The sequence below is a fragment of the Oncorhynchus clarkii genome, chromosome 16 (genome assembly GCF_045791955.1).
Source record: "Oncorhynchus clarkii lewisi isolate Uvic-CL-2024 chromosome 16, UVic_Ocla_1.0, whole genome shotgun sequence".
NCBI lineage: Eukaryota > Metazoa > Chordata > Actinopteri > Salmoniformes > Salmonidae > Oncorhynchus > Oncorhynchus clarkii.
Window position 1 is genome coordinate 65,697,078 of NC_092162.1, and position 18,314 is coordinate 65,715,391.

The 18,314-nt window shown below is 45.1% G+C and overlaps 1 protein-coding gene across 2 annotated transcripts in view; it reads right to left on the reverse strand.

Annotated features, from left to right (window-relative positions):
• LOC139368931 (protein NDRG3-like) overlaps positions 1-18,314 on the reverse strand; it is a 54,860-nt gene that overhangs the window by 8,803 nt on the left and 27,743 nt on the right. For both annotated transcript variants that reach the window (XM_071108431.1, XM_071108433.1), the window contains 12 exons: positions 5,634-5,739; positions 5,121-5,241; positions 4,221-4,283; positions 4,011-4,071; positions 2,173-2,259; positions 1,999-2,055; positions 1,675-1,778; positions 1,512-1,577; positions 1,107-1,158; positions 845-892; positions 591-626; positions 283-334 (listed from right to left, as the gene is read on the reverse strand). In XM_071108431.1, the coding sequence (XP_070964532.1) occupies positions 283-334; positions 591-626; positions 845-892; positions 1,107-1,158; positions 1,512-1,577; positions 1,675-1,778; positions 1,999-2,055; positions 2,173-2,259; positions 4,011-4,071; positions 4,221-4,283; positions 5,121-5,241; positions 5,634-5,739 (853 nt within the window). The remainder of the gene's footprint in view (positions 1-282; positions 335-590; positions 627-844; positions 893-1,106; positions 1,159-1,511; positions 1,578-1,674; positions 1,779-1,998; positions 2,056-2,172; positions 2,260-4,010; positions 4,072-4,220; positions 4,284-5,120; positions 5,242-5,633; positions 5,740-18,314) is intronic.

Genomic DNA, 18,314 nt, shown 5'->3' on the forward strand with positions numbered 1-18,314 from the left:
GGCATAAATGTGTGTGTGGCTGGTAGCCTAGCGGTTACCAGCGGTTACTGTAAGTCACTCTGGATAAGAGTATCTTCTGTGTGTGTGTGTGTGTGTGACGCCCACATGGGAGGGCTGCTGCCTGAAACGGTCACGTTCTATGGGATATCAGTCGGACGGAGGTCTCATTCTGAGATAAGAGGTGGACTTCAGTAAACAGGACATGGAACAGACTGATACAACCAGGACATGAGGAAAACCCCCAAGTCTGACACCAGAGACGACTGAAGGAGAAGTACTCACTGTAACCCATTCCCTGGATAAAGTATTTGAAGGCCTCCGCTAGTTTACCCGGCTGTAAGACACAAACAGAAAACATCCCGTTAAAATGGAGCCATTTGAAATAAAACTGAATGAAGTAACAGTTGAGATATAAATCAGAAGCTTTCATCCCAAGCGACTTACAGTAATGCATACATTCTACGTACGGGTGGTGCCGCGAATCAAACTCACGGTCCTGGCAAAGCAAGCGCCATTCTCTAAACAACGGAGTTACAGAGGATCACTTAAGTGTCGTTTAAGACAAACACAAAACTAGTTAAATGACTCACCTGGATGACCTGAGGAAGCCCGCCACAGTCTTGCATCTATAGGGAAGAAACCAGAGCATGACCAGAGTGGAGAATCTCACAGACAGGACCATACCGTTAGTCAAAACACCTTAACATTCACTGGCCTATGAACACATGGAAGAATGCTGAACCTCTAAGTACCATTCAGATCGTGTGCATTACTAAAGAGCAGAACAGCAGGGACCACATAGCATTACCACTCCCATTTCTAACAAAAGAGTAACTGAACACACCTTAAGAAGGGTTGTTTTGGTTGGATTTAACCTCGAGTTGCATTCAACCTGTAAACGAGAAAAGAAGATAGATGAGACACAACAGCGGTTCAGTCTGGACCCTCCTATTCAGAAAGGTTACGTCTTGTGACCTCAACCCCCCCCCCCCCCGTCTCTATAGACTGAACACACTGTCCCCGATGGGGGTTGATACTTTGTATTGGAATCAGACCCTCTGGCTTATTCGCTACTGTGTTGCCATGGAGATAAAGTGGGCACCCACCACTGCGTCGACAGCCGGGGACGTGTCACCAACCACCAGCAGAGAAGTGCATCTGGATGGAGAGACAGGAGGGAAAACCGGTTAAGGGCTGTTCTAAAAGCACGACGCAACGCGGAGTGCCTGGACACAGCCCTTAGCCGTGGTATATTGGTCAGATACCACAAACCGCCCGAGGTGCCTTATTGCTATATAAAAACTGGTTACTAACGTAATTATAGCAGTAAAAATAATGTATTATTTTATTTATACCTGTGGAATATGGTCTGATATACCACAGCTGTCAGCCAAATCAGCATTCAGGGCTCGAACCAGTCAATTTATAAAAAACAACTCCTCACATACAAAACATACGGCAAGGTAATAAGACGGAGCTGCAGTAATACAGTCTGCAGCATGTTTACATACGTCAGTGTGTTCACCGTGTCGTCAGTCAGACCGGTGACAGGCCTCTCAATCTCCAAGTCCCGACGGCTGTCATAACAAATAGATGAACCAAATCAACCCATCTATAATTTCTACCCAAAATGGACAGCCAGTTATTATTGGGGTTCTATGTACAGTACTGTACCTGTTGTAGGCATTGCAGAAGAGGGCCAGGTTTTCCTGGTTGATATCCTGGGCGATGTGCAGCCGATACGTCTGGGTGATCTCCTGGTTGTCAGACAGCTCATCCTGAGGGGGCAAAGATTGTTACGGCACTTTCAACCACCCACCGTATTCAGCCAGTATGCTCTGCCCCTGGACAGGGCTATCAAGACCTTTCAAACGGACTCGCCAGAAACGGATCCTTAACTAAACCATTAACTTATTCTCAGATTAAATATCAGTTTGCACGCCCTTTCCCTCTGTCCCATCCCAGTCTCCCACCCTTCCAGACAGCCCTCTGACTCACATCACTGAAGTGGTGGGCCATCACTATGTCCACCAGGTTGCTGGTCCAACCGGACATCTAAAACAAAGGACAAATAATTACGTTCCAAGGTGCCAATCTAGTATGACTCTAAAATGCACAGAGTTAGCATAGAAATGTGTGTGTGTGTGTGTGTGTGTGTGGGCACATTCTTACCTTGGAGGCAGCCCAGTCCATCCAGCCCTTTGCACAAGGGTCCACATTGATGAGGACCAGACCTTCGACCAGGGCCGGCTCATTGAGCTGAAGACAGAGGATAGGGGGTTACTGTACTGACCGTACTGTGTGGAACATAGAGGACCAAAGGAGTCACAGACAGGGCCCAGCAGCAGAGGAAGCAGGGCAGCACACACATGTAGAGTTAAGTGCCTTTCTCAAGGGCACAGACAGGTTTCCCCCCCTAGTCGGTATCGGGGTTTCGAACCAGCGACCTCTCGGTTACTGGTCCAATGGTTTTAACCGCTAGGCTACCTGCCGCATGCAGGACTGGTAGAACAGTCCTGCTGCCAGCATGCCAATTACACGCTTCCTCAAAAACTTAAAGACATCTTTGGCGAAGTCTTGTGTGACAACCACATATTTTCGAGTGGCCTTTTACAGTCCCCAACACAAGGTGCATCTGTGTAATGACCATGCCGTTTAATCAGCTTCTTGATATGCCACACCTGTCAGGTGGATGGATTATATTGGCAAAGGAGAAATGCTCACTAACAGGGATGTAAACAATTAAGCATTTTGGAATGGTATGGTATGGAAAAATTCTACTTCAGCTCATGAAACAACAATATGTTGCGTTTATATTTTTATTCCGTATGTATTTTTTTTGTGAACCCAACTCGCCGTTTCTCTAGAGAGAAATCTAATCCTTCATGAGAGAAATCAAGTCAAGAACTACGTGGGGCGCTGCGTTATGGTAATTAACTGCAATGGCCATATTCCATTGCGTCTGTTTTCTCTGGCTGGGACCGAGATGGATACACTTTTACACCGGCGACATTAGGTTAGATACACACAGACCGCATAAGAAATGAATGTACACAACAAGAGAGGAAAAGAGAGTTTGTGAAAGTATGCCTTATATGTTGAAGAAGTAGTAAAATGATTTTGTTAGTGGTAATCGATAGAGACTGCTCTGTTCATCCTTGTTCAGCCCAGTTATTATTGAAGACAGAGGACCGACGGAGTAGTGCAGATGCTAGCAGATACCATAGATTTCCAGTCATTACGCTAGCTAGCACTGTCTCACGAAACTACCTCAAACTTCCTTCACACTGGACACAGACATAAAAAAAATGGCATCCACAAGTTCATTTGACTCTACGGAAGCAGATAAAGGTCATCATTGCCAAAAACTCAAATGATCCCTTTAAGACCTTTGTCTTAACAAATGATCCCTTTAAGACCTTTGTCTTAACAAATGATCCCTTTAAGACCTTTGTCTTAACAAATGATCCCTTTAAGACCTTTGTCTTAACAAATGATCCCTGTAAAGACCTTTGTCTTAACAAATGATCCCTGTAAAGACCTTTGTCTTAACAAATGATCCCTTTAAAGACCTTTGTCTTAACAAATGATCCCTTTAAGACCTTTGTCTTAACAAATGATCCCTGTAAAGACCTTTGTCTTAACAAATGATCCCTGTAAAGACCTTTGTCTTAACAAATGATCCCTGTAAAGACCTTTGTCTTAACAAATGATCCCTGTAAAGACCTTTGTCTTAACAAATGATCCCTGTAAAGACCTTTGTCTTAACAAATGATCCCTGTAAAGACCTTTGTCTTAACAAATGATCCCTGTAAAGACCTTTGTCTTAACAAATGATCCCTGTAAAGACCTTTGTCTTAACAAATGATCCCTGTAAAGACCTTTGTCTTAACAAATGATCCCTGTAAAGACCTTTGTCTTAACAAACAATCTTGTTATATGTTTGGAAACAAGCAGGGTGTGCAGGAGTTCATGTGGTATATGGAGGACTAGGAGGAATGGGGACTTACAGCCAGTCTGGACAGGATGTAGGCTCCAGCGCCAACTCCAATCCCAATCACACTGTTCACCCTGGGGAAAGGGGAGAGAAAAATATAAGCTGCAATGAAGAAGTAACAACAATGAAAAAGTCAATAAACAACAGTGTAAGAGGTAGTTATGGAAACCATAGACAATATAGGGTTCTACATCCATGATGGAAACACTGCAGGAGAACTTACTTCAGCTGAGTCATGACAGACGGCAGCATCTCAGACAGCTCATCCATGGTAGGGTACTGGTACCTGGGACAGACAGACATATAAGTTTGTAGGGTATTGGTACCTGGGACAGACAGACATATAGGTTTGTAGGGTATTGGTACCTGGGACAGACAGACATATAGGTTTGTAGGGTATTGGTACCTGGGACAGACAGACATATAGGTTTGTAGGGTATTGGTACCTGGGACAGACAGACATATAGGTTTGTAGGGTACTGGTACCTGGGACAGACAGACATATAGGTTTGTAGGGTACTGGTACCTGGGACAGACAGACATATAGGTTTGTAGGGTACTGGTACCTGGGACAGACAGACATATAGGTTTGTAGGGTACTGGTACCTGGGACAGACAGACAGCGGTAGGACCAGGATCACTGAGGTACAATAGGTCTGCCTTGGTGAGGTAACTGGCACTAGCTATTTGAAACAGACTCTTTGTTTAGTTTTTTTAAATGGACTGACGACCAGAGACACTACCAGACACCTGGAGCAGCACACCATCCTATCAAGTTGATGAAAGTCCAAAGCCATGTCATGTTCTGGCCGGCCATGTGACTCCTGGTCTGAAACGGTCCTTTCACTCACTCACTCACACAGAGGAAGGGGAGGCGGGGCCAGTGGAAGGGGAGGCGGGACCAGGGGAAGGGGAGGCGGGGCCAGGGGAGGCAGGGCCAGGGGAGGCGGTGCCAGGGGAAGAGTCAGCGCGAGGTGCAGCCAGAGGACCTCATGGTTTACTCTGGCTCTGACATAGCCACCATTTATTCAGGTCTACAATATCAATCATGACTGTGTTGATACTTGTGGTGATATTATTACATGATGTTGAGGATGATGACTTGAGTGAACTGGCCTCTTACCCTGTGGGGAATGGGGGAGCACCCTCCTGCTGTCCTGGGGCGTCCACGTGGACCACAGCGAAGTGGGATGTGATCTCCTGCATGTCTTCAAAGTTGAACAGTGTGTTGAAACAGGACTTATCTGCAAGGGGGAGGGGGCAGCACTGTTTAAAGTCACCCCATTTATGGGTCCTACTCAAATAGACATTTAACAAAAACGACGACACTGAATGTAACATTGAGCGTGTCAAGAAATCCCATCCCATACCAGTAATCAACCAAAAAAATATACTGAAACAATCAGTGTTGTTTTACAATGAGGCAGCCAACTGGTGGAGCAATCCAGTCTGACATAGTGGCTCATATCTCCAATGCTCAAGGAGCTTTCTACCTTCAACCCTACAGTTTCTTACATCTCTACAGCGTCAACTGTTCTAATGACAATTCACCCGTGATATTATGCATTTCAGTGGTGTTTGGAGAGATTTCAAAGCCTAACTAGGCCAATGAGAGCCTGAATGTGTGTACACTCACGGTTGAGACCAATGTCATGGTAGGTGAGGATGACTGGTCTATTGCCCTTGGGGGTGCCCCTCATCGTCACGTGCAGAACACCATGGGAGGTCTCGATGTCATGCTCCTGAAACACAAGACAGCATGGTCTGGGTCAGGGCCGGCGGTGTCTGTGGAGCTTAGAGGAGCCAGCCTTTTAGTGCCAGTCAGTCATAAAATTATTCAGGTGCAGATTTGAGAAAAAAACATGCATTATTCATTCATACACCGAGGAGACATCCTCGCTGAGGAAGTGATTTTCAAAGTGCCAGTAGGAGACATCCTCGCTGAGGAAGTGATTTTCAAAGTGCCAGTAGGAGACATCCTCGCTGAGGAAGTGATTTTCGGTCTCCTACTGACAATTAGGCTCGCTGAGGAAGTGATTTTCGAAAAGTGCCAGTAGGAGACAGTAGGAGAGAGAAAATAATTTCATGATGAAAACTGGGTCCTCTTTAGCAGGTAGCCTAGAGGATGACCTAGATTGAAAACTGACTGGCTGGATCATCACGACCCATATCTCTGTGGTCACAATGACCGCTGCATGTGAACGGCACGGCTAATGTCAGGAGGTGCTGTTGGCACCACACCAGACGCATATGTGCACACTGTAGTCTCTCACACCATACACACACACGCAACGCAGATGTGTGGATAAGTAGAGGGCCCTCTACCTGTCTCGTCTCACAGATAACATCATCTGACGTCTGGCTAATCTAATTATGTGGGGATGGGAATCTCTGTCCGTCCACAGCCCTTAGACCTGACGCTAATTCAACATTAAATGTCATTTAACAGGTCACATCTTCAAATCAAATGTTATTAGTCACATGCTCCGAATATAACAGCTGTAGTAGACCTTACAGTGTACTGCTAAATATAACAGCTGTAGTAGACCTTACAGTGTACTGCTGAATACAACAGGTGTAGTAGACCTTACAGTGTACTGCTGAATACAACAGGTGTAGTAGACCTTACAGTGTAATGCTGAATATAACAGGTGTAGTAGACCTTACAGTGTACTGCTGAATATAACAGGTGTAGTAGACCTTACAGTGTACTGCTGAATACAACAGGTATAGTAGACCTTAGTGTACTGCTGAATATAACAGGTGTAGTAGACCTTAGTGTACTGCTGAATATAACAGGTGTAGTAGACCTTACAGTGTACTGCTGAATATAACAGGTGTAGTAGACCTTACAGTGTACTGCTGAATACAACAGGTGTAGTAGACCTTATTGTGTACTGCTGAATATAACAGGTGTAGTAGACCTTACAGTGTACTGCTGAATATAACAGGTGTAGTAGACCTTACAGTGTACTGCTGAATATAACAGGTGTAGTAGACCTTACAGTGTACTGCTGAATATAACAGGTGTAGTAGACTTTACAGTGTACTGCTGAATATAACAGGTGTAGTAGACCTTACAGTGTACTGCTGAATATAACAGGTGTAGTAGACCTTACAGTGAAATGCTGAATATAACAGGTGTAGTAGACCTTACAGTGAAATGCTGAATATAACAGGTGTAGTAGACCTTACAGTGAAATGCTGAATATAACAGGTGTAGTAGACCTTACAGTGTACTGCTGAATATAACAGGTGTAGTAGACCTTACAGTGTACTGCTGAATATAACAGGTGTAGTAGACCTTACAGTGAAATGCTGAATATAACAGGTGTAGTAGACCTTACAGTGAAATGCTGAATATAACAGGTGTAGTAGACCTTAGTGAAATTCTTACTTAAAAGGCCCTAACCAAGAGTGCAGTTTAAAAAAATATTAATAAGAATAAGAGATAAAAGTAACAAGTAATTAAAGAGCATCAGTAAAATAACAGTGGGGTGCCGGTACAGAGTCAATGTGCGGGGGTACCGGTTAGTTGAGGTAGTATGTACATGTAGCTAGAGATAACTTCTTCCACATATGCTGTTTATTCAACACAGGAACACATCAACATCAAACAGTTAATGAAGGCAATGCATATAGAGGTGTGATTCAACCATATAGTTTACTAGTAAGCACAGTGCTACTACAACCTAGCGTGAGGCATGTTTCTGTCTGGTAGCAATAATGGCGTGGTGGTCAGTTTTAGCGAGAAAAACCAACAAACAAGCAGAGACCCAAATATAGGAACCCTACTAAACGCGTGTGCCTATGTCAGCGTTCAGCTTCCGTCCATTGGTGCAGCTGAAAACCACAGAGACGGTGGTTTGAGGGCCGTACTGCGTCAGAGATCTAAACTGGATGGGAGGACGCCACGCTGAGACATGAGGCCCTCTCAAACAACTGTTCAGAATCATCCACGTCACCAGAACATTGAGCAACACTCAACACCATGGGGTCTGGGAGGGGGGTAGGTTAGAGATTAGGCTAAACCTGTCTATTCAGCCATGTCTCTAAAAAGCAAATACAATAGCTATACAATATGGATTGTAGTTGTTCAACCCAGGCCTGTATAAATACCTCCCTCAGCTGCGCTGACACCTGGCAGAGTCACACTCCTATCTGGATGAGGAGGAGTATTAATAGAAGCTGCGGTTGAAGGGCTTGGCTGTGTGAAACGTTGTGAGAGATGGAGGATACATGCGAGGTGCCTTCAGCCTGGTCCCTGATACAGACACCTGTAACCCTGTTGAATATGACGACTCTGATCAAAGAGGCTTCAGTAGACAAGAATTGCCACAACTGAAGGATCAAAAAATATATATATTTTGTCGCCTGGGGCTTTTATCTACCAGATGAAATGGAAGCTTGAGAGAAAGACAAAAAAACACATAGCTTTTTCTTCTGAAACGTCAATGACCTCAAATAGCTTCTGAGTCAATGGTGGCCTTGACCAAAGAAAACAAAGCACTTGATGCTTTGAAAACAGCAGCAGTCCCAATAACAGTTTTTATGTATTCCTGGCACAAGGTTGAGCGGCTGTGCACTGCTGATATCTGGCTGGTCACAATGGAGGGGTCATGTGATGAGGAGAGGGGACCTGCTGCAGCAGTATCCTGAGAAGAACAGGCTGCTACATCTAGATCAGGGGTCATGGGAGAGGGGACCTGCTGCAGCAGTATCCTGAGAAGAACAGGCTGCTACATCTAGATCAGGGGTCATGTGATGAGGAGAGGGGACCTGCTGCAGCAGTATCCTGAGAAGAACAGGCTTTTTTGTAAAAAATGTACTTAAAAAATGTGATCGTGTCTCAATGTAATCAAGATATGAAATTTGTACACTGCAAATAAATATAACTTATGTTCCGGCCACCCAACTATCCACGCAGACAGAAATCGTCCCTCGTCTGAATATAGTTGCCTACCCCTTAGTGATGGGGGGGGGGGGGGGGGGGGGGAAAACTAAATATATTATTTTTGATGATATATTGTATCATTTTGACAATATTTTTGCACTAGTTGGCAGTACCTCTAGTAAAAACTCATGTTTTTCCTTCATAGCTTAATCTCTAGTTTTAAAAAAATAGGGAGCCAGTTTGTTATCAGCCCCTTAAATTCCATGACGGATCAAAACTCATTTTCTCATGGCTCTCGTCCCTCTGCAGCAGACATATCGTGAGCAATATGTCCAGAACCATCGAATCACCAAATCGAGTTGCAGTACATATAGAATAGTGAGGTCACTGGCAATTCCCAGCCCTACTACCCTTGGTCTAGATCGTGTCCTTCAGAGAGCACTGCAAGTTTGGACCCATTTCTCAAAGGGGCATGTGGATCTGAGGTGGCACTTGAGGGAGTTTAAGGTGTAAACAATAGTCATACTATTTTTGTTTTGATGAAGCCTAAAAGTTAGTATTCATTGGTAAAAGCCTAACATTCACCCCCTCTGAACGACAACAAAGACAGACCTAGAGGAAGCACTTAATACGGAACAAGTTAAAAGAGAAAAGCTGAACACTATCGGTTACCACGACAACACGGATCCTGCTTTTCCATATTAGAGAGAGAAAAGCAACATGGCAATAATCATGGTCGGTGGTGTTTTGTAGAGCCACTTTATGCTAAATGAGGAAGAAGGATTCAAGGATGGTTCAGCAGCAGGAGAGGCAGATGTTCTGATAAACATTCAAGCATTTTCCACCACCATTATGAGCAACCTTGCTGACCAACTCCCAGAATACTCTGGAACCTTTGGAAACCATCCTATTGAAACCTATTATTCAGCCAAGGGCATCTACAAAGGACAGTTTGAATTTACGAGGTTTCAACTGTTACAAAGATGTTTAAAGATCTCGACAAACAGAAAGGAACACAATTGGATCCCAGCTAGATTCCGATGTGATGCTGCTAATCCTATTGGACGTCATGTAAAAAGACACATCAGTCTTTCCATTCAACATGGAAAGGTACCACAAGAGTTTAAACATGTCAGAGTTGTTCCTTTATACAAGAAAGGAAGCCAAGTTGAACAAGGGACCTACAGACCAGTGTCAATCTTCAGTGTCTTGTCAAATATTTTAGGAAGAGCACTCCATGAACAGATCATAAAGTACATGATGACCATAACATTGTATATGACCTTTTTACACAATCCTATTCTACTGACACGTGTTTGCTATACTTTTTATCAAGCATGAAATTGAATTCACACAAAGTGCAACTTCTGTGCTATGCTCATGCTTGACATACAAAAAGCATTTGATACTATGAACCATGATATTTAGTTGTACCAACTGAACAGAATTGGTTTTGGCAACAGCTCTTTATTATGGATGACGTCATACCTAGCTGATAGGATCCAAAGGGTGGATGTGGGCAGGACACCGTCTGACGCGAAGGAGATAAACTGTGATGTACCCCGGGGAGTATTTTGGGGTCATCGATTTGTTACTCTACCTAAATGACATGGACTCTGCCTGTTCATGCCCTCTGTTCCTGTATGTGGATGATGCTGCCCTCTTGGTTTCACATTAGGAAAAGAAGACCATTGAAAAGAACCTAAGCAGCCAACTGACCAAAGTCAGTAAGTGGTTATCCGACAACATTCTCTGCATTTAGGGAAGACAATGTATCCTGTTTGGTTCCAAACACAAAGTGAGAAACTCTTCCAACTTCTCAGTCAAGTGTACCAAACCATATCAAAACCATCCCTACGCTAGGGAGTTTTAAGAAATGGTTCATGGACAAAATGCTTTAAAACTGCACAGGCTTGAAGAAAGTATAATTGTTTCAATTAACGTTACTTGGTAATCTATTTTCTTCCTTTTACGGTTTCTTCCCTATTGAGATGAAGCATTTTGTTTTGATGTTATAATCGTGTATATTTAGTTTGCATGTATTTTCATGAGGACCACAATAGAATACGTTTAAACTTTTTGGTGTCATCCTCAATGATTTTAATGGCATTGTACTGCCATGTGTGGTTGTAGTGGGTTTGAAATTGTCAACAACAAAAAATAAATAAATAAGCAACGTCTCCCAGTAGCCTGGGGCGAAAGAGACACAGGGAGGAGAGATGGATAACCTAACCCATTGTGTGGTAGGAGTCTGTTTTTTAGTCTAGGCAGGACCACACTGAACGCAGTGAAGGAAGTGAAGGAACCAGTCCACACAGTGGAACCAGGTAGTGACTCAACAAGCAAGCGAAGCGTCCATTTAAAAAATAAATATGGTCCCAGCTGGTGGTTAGGCTAATCTCTCCCTCGCTCACACAGACATGCTGCATAAAATACACAGCCAGTAGGACTGGAAAACAACCGGTGTCATATTCCATCTCTGCAACCACAGGGAATGAAGAGATGGAGGACTATCTTTAAGGAGAGAGGAGACCTTCCCTTTTCCTCAAAACCTCACCGCCCCAGGACTAAACCCCACCGCCCCAGGGCTAAACCCCACCGCCCCAGGGCTAAACCCCACGCCCAAGGCTAAACCCCACCCCCCCAGAGCTAAACCCCACGCCCAAGGCTAAACCCCACCCCCCCAGGGCTAAACCCCACCCCCCAGGGCTAAACCCCACCGCCCCAAGGCTAAACCCCACCGCCCCAAGGCTAAACCCCACCGCCCCAAGGCTAAACCCCACCGCCCCAAGGCTAAACCCCACCGCCCCAAGGCTAAACCCCACGCCCCAAGGCTAAACCCCACGCCCCAAGGCTAAACACCAAGACTAAACCCCAAGACTAAACCCCACCCCCAGGGCTAAACCCCACCCCCCACTCCACTGGGTGGGGTAAACAATGCAGTCTCTGTACTCTCCCACCTTCGCAATGCCTTCCACTTGGTAGACGCCTGTTACATTTCCCTCAGTCTGATTGATATTCTCAAGGCCCCTGACAGTGACAAACCCTTTACCTGGCTGGTGTATTGATACACTGACAACACTGTTCATTCGCCTTTCGCTGGATCGGCAGCAGTAAGAGGGTGAATAAAACACACACAGAGAGACAGACAAAGACAGATGCATTATCTCTTCGTCACGAACACAACATAGTCACACTCACTAGCACAAATATGCTCAGCAGGTTTTTTGTTTCCTCAGTCATACGCTTGCCCACATCACCACACTGCCTACCACCTACTTTCCCATGCCATAGAGATCACACCCCCGAGAAACAACCCAGAGAAATCAAACACACTGCTGCTCAGGGTCAGAGCTCAAGCAACAGGCAGGCCACGGAGGGTGACTGGCGATGGTATCAGCAATAAATACAACCCCACACAATCTAACAGAGAGTCTCACTCACCACCACAGCAATGGCCGAACAGGCGATGGCAATCTGGTTGAGGTCCATAACGGCTGTCATTTTGTCAGCCAGAGAAAGGAGAGAAGAGTGCTGTCTGTCCCTGTGTTGTCTGTGAAAGGGGCGGTAGTGGCGGAGAGATGAACGACAAGGAACGACTGAAATTTCTTCGATAGCAGCAGCTGGTCCCATCAAAAGATGGGAGGAGAATGTGTGAGAGGGGGAGGGAGAGAGGGAGAGAGACTGAGGGATTGGAGAGGCGGTGTGAATGGAAGCTCGAGAGAGAGACGTGGAGGAAGAAGGGGGAGGGAGTGTGCTTCTTGCTGGGTATGCACAAAGCTCTCAGGGTCGTCTAGGCACTCAGTAGCCCTTTGTAATTGCATTTAGAAGGGCCAGTAGGTTGAACAGAGTCTACCATGTCACCCCGCTCCTCCGCAAAAACTCCACCGGCTTCCAGCCGAAACTCGCATCCATTGCAAGACCATGGTACTTGCCTACGAAGCAACAAGAGGAACTGCCCCTCCCTACCGTCAGGCTTTGTTTATTTTTTTTATTTAACCAGGTAGGCCAGTTGAGTGCAAGTTCTCATTTACAACTGCGACCTGGCCAAGATGAAGCAAAGCAGTGCAACAAAAACAACAGAGTTACACATGAGATAAACAAACGTACAGTCAATAACACAATAGAAAAATGTATATACAGTGTGTGCAAATGTATTAAGATTAGGGAGGTAAAGGCAATAAAAAGGCCATAGTGGTGAAATAATTACAATTTAGCATTAACACAAGTGATAGATGTGCAGATGATGATGTGCAAGCATAGATACTGGGGTGCAAAGGAGCAAAAATAAAAATGGGGATGAGGTATTTGGTTGGGCTATTTATAGATGGGCTGTGTACAGGTGCAGTGATCGGTAAGCTGCTCTGACAGCTGATGCTTATAGTTAGTGAGGGAGATAAGACTCCAGCTTCAGTGATTTTTGCAATTCGTTTGTCATTGACAGCAGTGTACTGGAAGGAGAGGCAGCCAAAGGAGGTGTTGGCTTTGGGGATGACCAGTGAAATATACCTGCTGGAGCGCGTGCTACGGGTGGGTGTTGCTATGGAGACCAGTGAGCTGAGATAAGGAGGGGCTTTACCTAGCAAAGACTTATAGATGACCTGGAGCCAGTGGGTTTGGCGACGAATATGTAGCGAGGGCCAGCCAACGAGAGCATACAGGTCGCAGTGGTGGGTAGTATATGGGGTTTTGGTGACAAATCGGATGGCACTGTGAGAGACTGCATCCAATTTGTTGACTAGAGTGTTGGAGGCTATTTTGTAATTTATGTCGCTGAAGTCAAGGATCGGTAGGATAGTCAGTTTTACGAAGATATATTTGGCAGCATGAGTTAAGGAAGCTTTGTTGATAAATAGGAAGCCAATTCTAGATTTAATTTTAGATTGAAGATGCTTAATGTGAGTCTGGAAGGAGAGTTTACAGTCTAACCCGACACCTAGGTATTTGTAGTTGTCCACATATTCGAAGTCAGAACCGTCCAGAGTAGCGATAGTCGGGCGGGCGGGTGCGGGCAGTGATCGGTTGAAGAGCATGCACTTAGTTTTACTAGCGTTTAAGAGCATGTTACATTTTGTTACGTTACAGCCTTATTCTAAAATGTATTAAATTGTTTTTTCCTTCATCAATGTACACAAAATACCACATAATGACAAAGCAAAAACAGGTTTAGATTTTTTTGCAATTTTTTTTACAAATTAAATATTGAAATAACACATTTACATAAGCATTTCAGACCCTTTACTCAGTACTTTGTTGAAGCACCTTTGGCAGCGATTACAGCACCTAGTCTTCGTAGGTATGACGCTACAAGCTTGACACCTGATTTGGGGAGTTTTTCCCCATTCTTCTCTGCAGATCCTCTCAAGCTCTGTCAGGTTGGATGGGGAACGTCACTGCACAGCTATTTTCAGGTCTCTCCAGAGATGTTTGATCGGGTTCATGTCCGGGCTCTTGCTTGACCACTCAAGGACATTTAGAGACTTTTTCCTGAAGCCACTCATTGTCTTGGCTGTGTGCTTAGGGTCATTTTCCTATTGGAAAGCGAACCTTCACCCCAGTCTGAGGTCCTGAGCGCTCTGGAGCAGGTTTTCATCAAGGACCTCTTTGTACTTTGCTCCGATCATCTTTCCCTTGATCCTGACTATTCTCCTAGTCCCTGCCGCTGAAAAACATCCCAACAGCATGATGCTGCCACCACGCTTCACCATAAGGATGGTGCCTGGTTTCATACAGACATGACACGGCACTCAGGCCAAAGAGTTCAATCTTTGTTTCATCAGACCAGAGAATCTTGTTTCTGGCGATCCGTCCTTCAGGGGCATTTTAGCAAACTCCAAGCTGGCTGTCATGTGCCTTCTACTGAGGAGTGGCTTTCGTCTGGCCACTCTACTATAAAGCCCTGATTGGTGGAGTGCTACAGAGATGGTTGTCCTTCTGGTAGGTTCTCCCATCTCCACAGAGGGAATCTGGAGCTCTGTCAAGAGTGACCATCGGGTTCTTGGTCATCCCCCTGACAAAGAACCTTCTCCCCGGATTGCTCAGTTTGGCTGGGCGGCCAGCTCTAGGAAGAGTCTTGGTGGTTCCAAACTTCTTCCGTTTAAGAAGGATGGAGGCCACTGTGTTCTTAGGGATCTTCAATGCTGCAAACATTTTCTGGTACCCTTCCCCAAATCTGTGACTCGACACAATCCTGTATCAGAATCAGAGCTTGAGGAACAATTCCTTCGAACCTCATGGCTTGGTTTTTGCACTGACATGCACTGTCAACTGTGGGCCCTGATAACATGTCCAATCAATTTAATTTATCACAGGTGGACTCCAATCAAGTTATAGAAACATCTCATGGATGATCAATGGAAACAGGAAACAGAATGCACCTTAATTTAGTCTCATACAAAAGTCTCTGAATATTTGTAATTTTTAATACATTTGCAAATTTGTCAGAAAACCTGTTGTTTTCGCTTTGTCATTATGGGGTATGTGTGTAGATTGTTATTTTGTCTATTCCCCCTCATCATTCTTTTTTAGAATAAGGCTGTGGAAAAAGGGAAGGGGTCTGAATACTTTCCTAATTCACCAGATGCTCACACCTTAAACCCCAACCTGAGTACTCGTTCTGCCACCTCTGGCCTCTTGGCCCTCCATCTCAGCCCAGTCAAAGCTCTTCGCTGTCCTGGCACCCCAATGGTGGAACCAGCTTTCCCCTGAAGCTAGGACAGCAGAGTCCCTTCCCATCTTCGGAAACCCTACCTCTTAAATAAAGCCTTTTGTGAATTAAACACTTGCACTTTACTTTGCTCACCTCTTACTAGCACTGACTTTGCTGATCAATTATCCCCCAAAGTAGCTTACTATAACTGATACGTGGTTGTCCCACCTAGCTATCTTAAGATGAACGCACTAACTAAGATGAACGCACTCGCTTTGGGTAAGAGTGTCTGCTAAATGACTAACATGTAAGTGCCATTGGGAGAGGGCTGAACGAGTGTATCAGCGTCAGGGGAAGAACACTAATGGTTGGATCGGAAGAGGATCAATAAACTACCTGTGGATTGGCTGATACTGAACACCTGACTAAAATATTAGGTTTAGGCATGATCTGGTAATAACCTCACATAGACGTCTAATCCATTCCAATCCACAGAGTTCTTAGAAAATGGCGTGTTGGTGGTTGTTGGAATTGGGCAGTAGCGTGTCATGTGCATACCATCCTTTTCCTTTAGGAGGTCTGGCTGCCCCCTCTACATGCTGACTAGACCGGGCGCACATGTTGATTTTGTCCACCCACACCAGACGCAGGTTGAAATATCAAAACAAACTCTAAACCAACTATATTAATTTGGGGACAGGTTGAAAATAATTAAACATTTAGCTAGCTTGCTGTTGCTAGCTAATTTGTCATGGCATATAAACACTGGGTTGTTATTTTACCTGAAATACACAAGGTCATCCACTCTGACAATTCATCCACTGATAAAAGGGTAAACCAAGTTTGTTTCTAGTAATCTCTCCTCCTTCAGGCTTCTTCTTCTTCAGAATGTACATGGCGGTTGGCAACCAACTTTAAGGTGCATTACCACCCCTAACTGGACTGGAGTGTGGACCTCCTTTCATCTTTCAATCACCCACATGGGTATATGCTCCTAAAAACCAAATGAGGAGATGGGAGAGCGTCAAGCGTCACAAATAGAACCAAGTTCTATTTTAGCACCTGGCTACGCAGACGCTCGTTGAAGCGCGGGAGAAGTGGCATGAATTGGGGGGGGGGGGGGGGGGGTTAACTGCAGATATGGGATGTCAAGAAGACAATATGGCTTTCTCAGCCAGCTCTCTGGACCCTGTATGCAATGTCCACTCAGTTTCTCTTCCAGAGGGCAATCCAGCCAGACAGTAGCACCAGCAATGTCTGTGGCCCATTGTTCCTTCATGTTGCCGTCTTTCAGCAATAATATCAGGAGACAACGGCTACAGCACAGTACTGCAACATAACACAGCCTACACCATAAGGCATTCATTGAAAGGTAAGAACTAGCTCTCCTCGGTCTCCAGTTAGGCTACTATACATTGTGATGGCAGTCCATTTCAGAAGCAGTTTGCACTAACAGTCTGTTACTTAGCCATTGGCTCTGGATGAGGATGATATAAGTTTGAGTTTTTCAAGAACTGCAACACTGCTGGGTTTTTCATCGCTCAACAGTTTCCCGTGTGTATCAAGACTGGTCCAAAGGACATTCATCCAACTTGACAGAACTGTGGGAAGTATTGGGAGTCAACATGGGCCAGCTTCCCTGTGGAAGGCTTTTTACTCCTTGTAGAGTTCATGCCCCGACGACCTCAGGCTGTTCTGATGGCAAAGGGGGGGGCAAATCAATATTAGGAAGGTGTTTCTAATGTTTGGTATACTCAGTGTACACACACAGAGACACTGTGGCAGAAACACTGTAGATCTGCTAAGACGAGTACACAATGGATTTGGAGGTCAGGATTAGGGCCGATTCAGGACAGGGAAAGCGGCCCAAAACTACGCTCCAAACTGGGTCAGTGCTATTGTTGCTACCTCTGCCCAAACCTGGGATCCTCGGCTCAACCCTGGGATCCCCAGCTGCCATGGCCTGCAGCAGGCTAATCTCTCCACCTCCATTCTAGAGACAAACTCAAATAGTAATAGTAACGTCATGCTTGCATAGAAATAGCTCTACTCATAAAATTGTAGTTCATGACATCAGCCACAGGGGGCGCTACATACTTAGTGAGTTGTATGTTTTCCCTATACCAATGTTCCCTGAGTTTACACTGACCTTAGTGTGCATTCACCTACCCCTCTTCCTCTCCACCACCCATGTTGGGATATAAATATCTCAACCATATGGATCCAATAACGACTTCATCAGACTAAATCAGTCTGTCGGCAGGCAGGATTTAGGACCCCGCCCTCCAGCAGCGTTCGCCCCAGTCTAGTCAGCATGTAGAGGGGGCAGCGAGACCTCCAACAAAGCCCATGCCTCCTAAAGGAAAAGGATGGTATGCACATGACACGCTACTGCCCAATTCCAACAACCACCAACACGCCATTTTCTAAGAACTCTGTGGATTGGAATGGATTAGACGTCTATGTGAGGTTATTACCATATCATGCCTAAACCTAATATTTTAGTCAGGTGTTCAGTATCAGCCAATCCACAGGTAGTTTATTGATCCTCTTCCGATCCAACCATTAGTGTTCTTCCCCTGACGCTGATTCCCTCCACTTTCCCTCACACTCTTTCAGCCCTCTCCTAATGGCACTTACATGTTAGTCATTTAGCAGACACTCTTACCCAGAGCGACTTACAGTTAAGTGCATTCATCTTAAGATAGCTAGCCCATCTAGGTCACATGGCACCAAGGGAGCCAGCATGGCCGACCTACAGTATAGGGAAAACA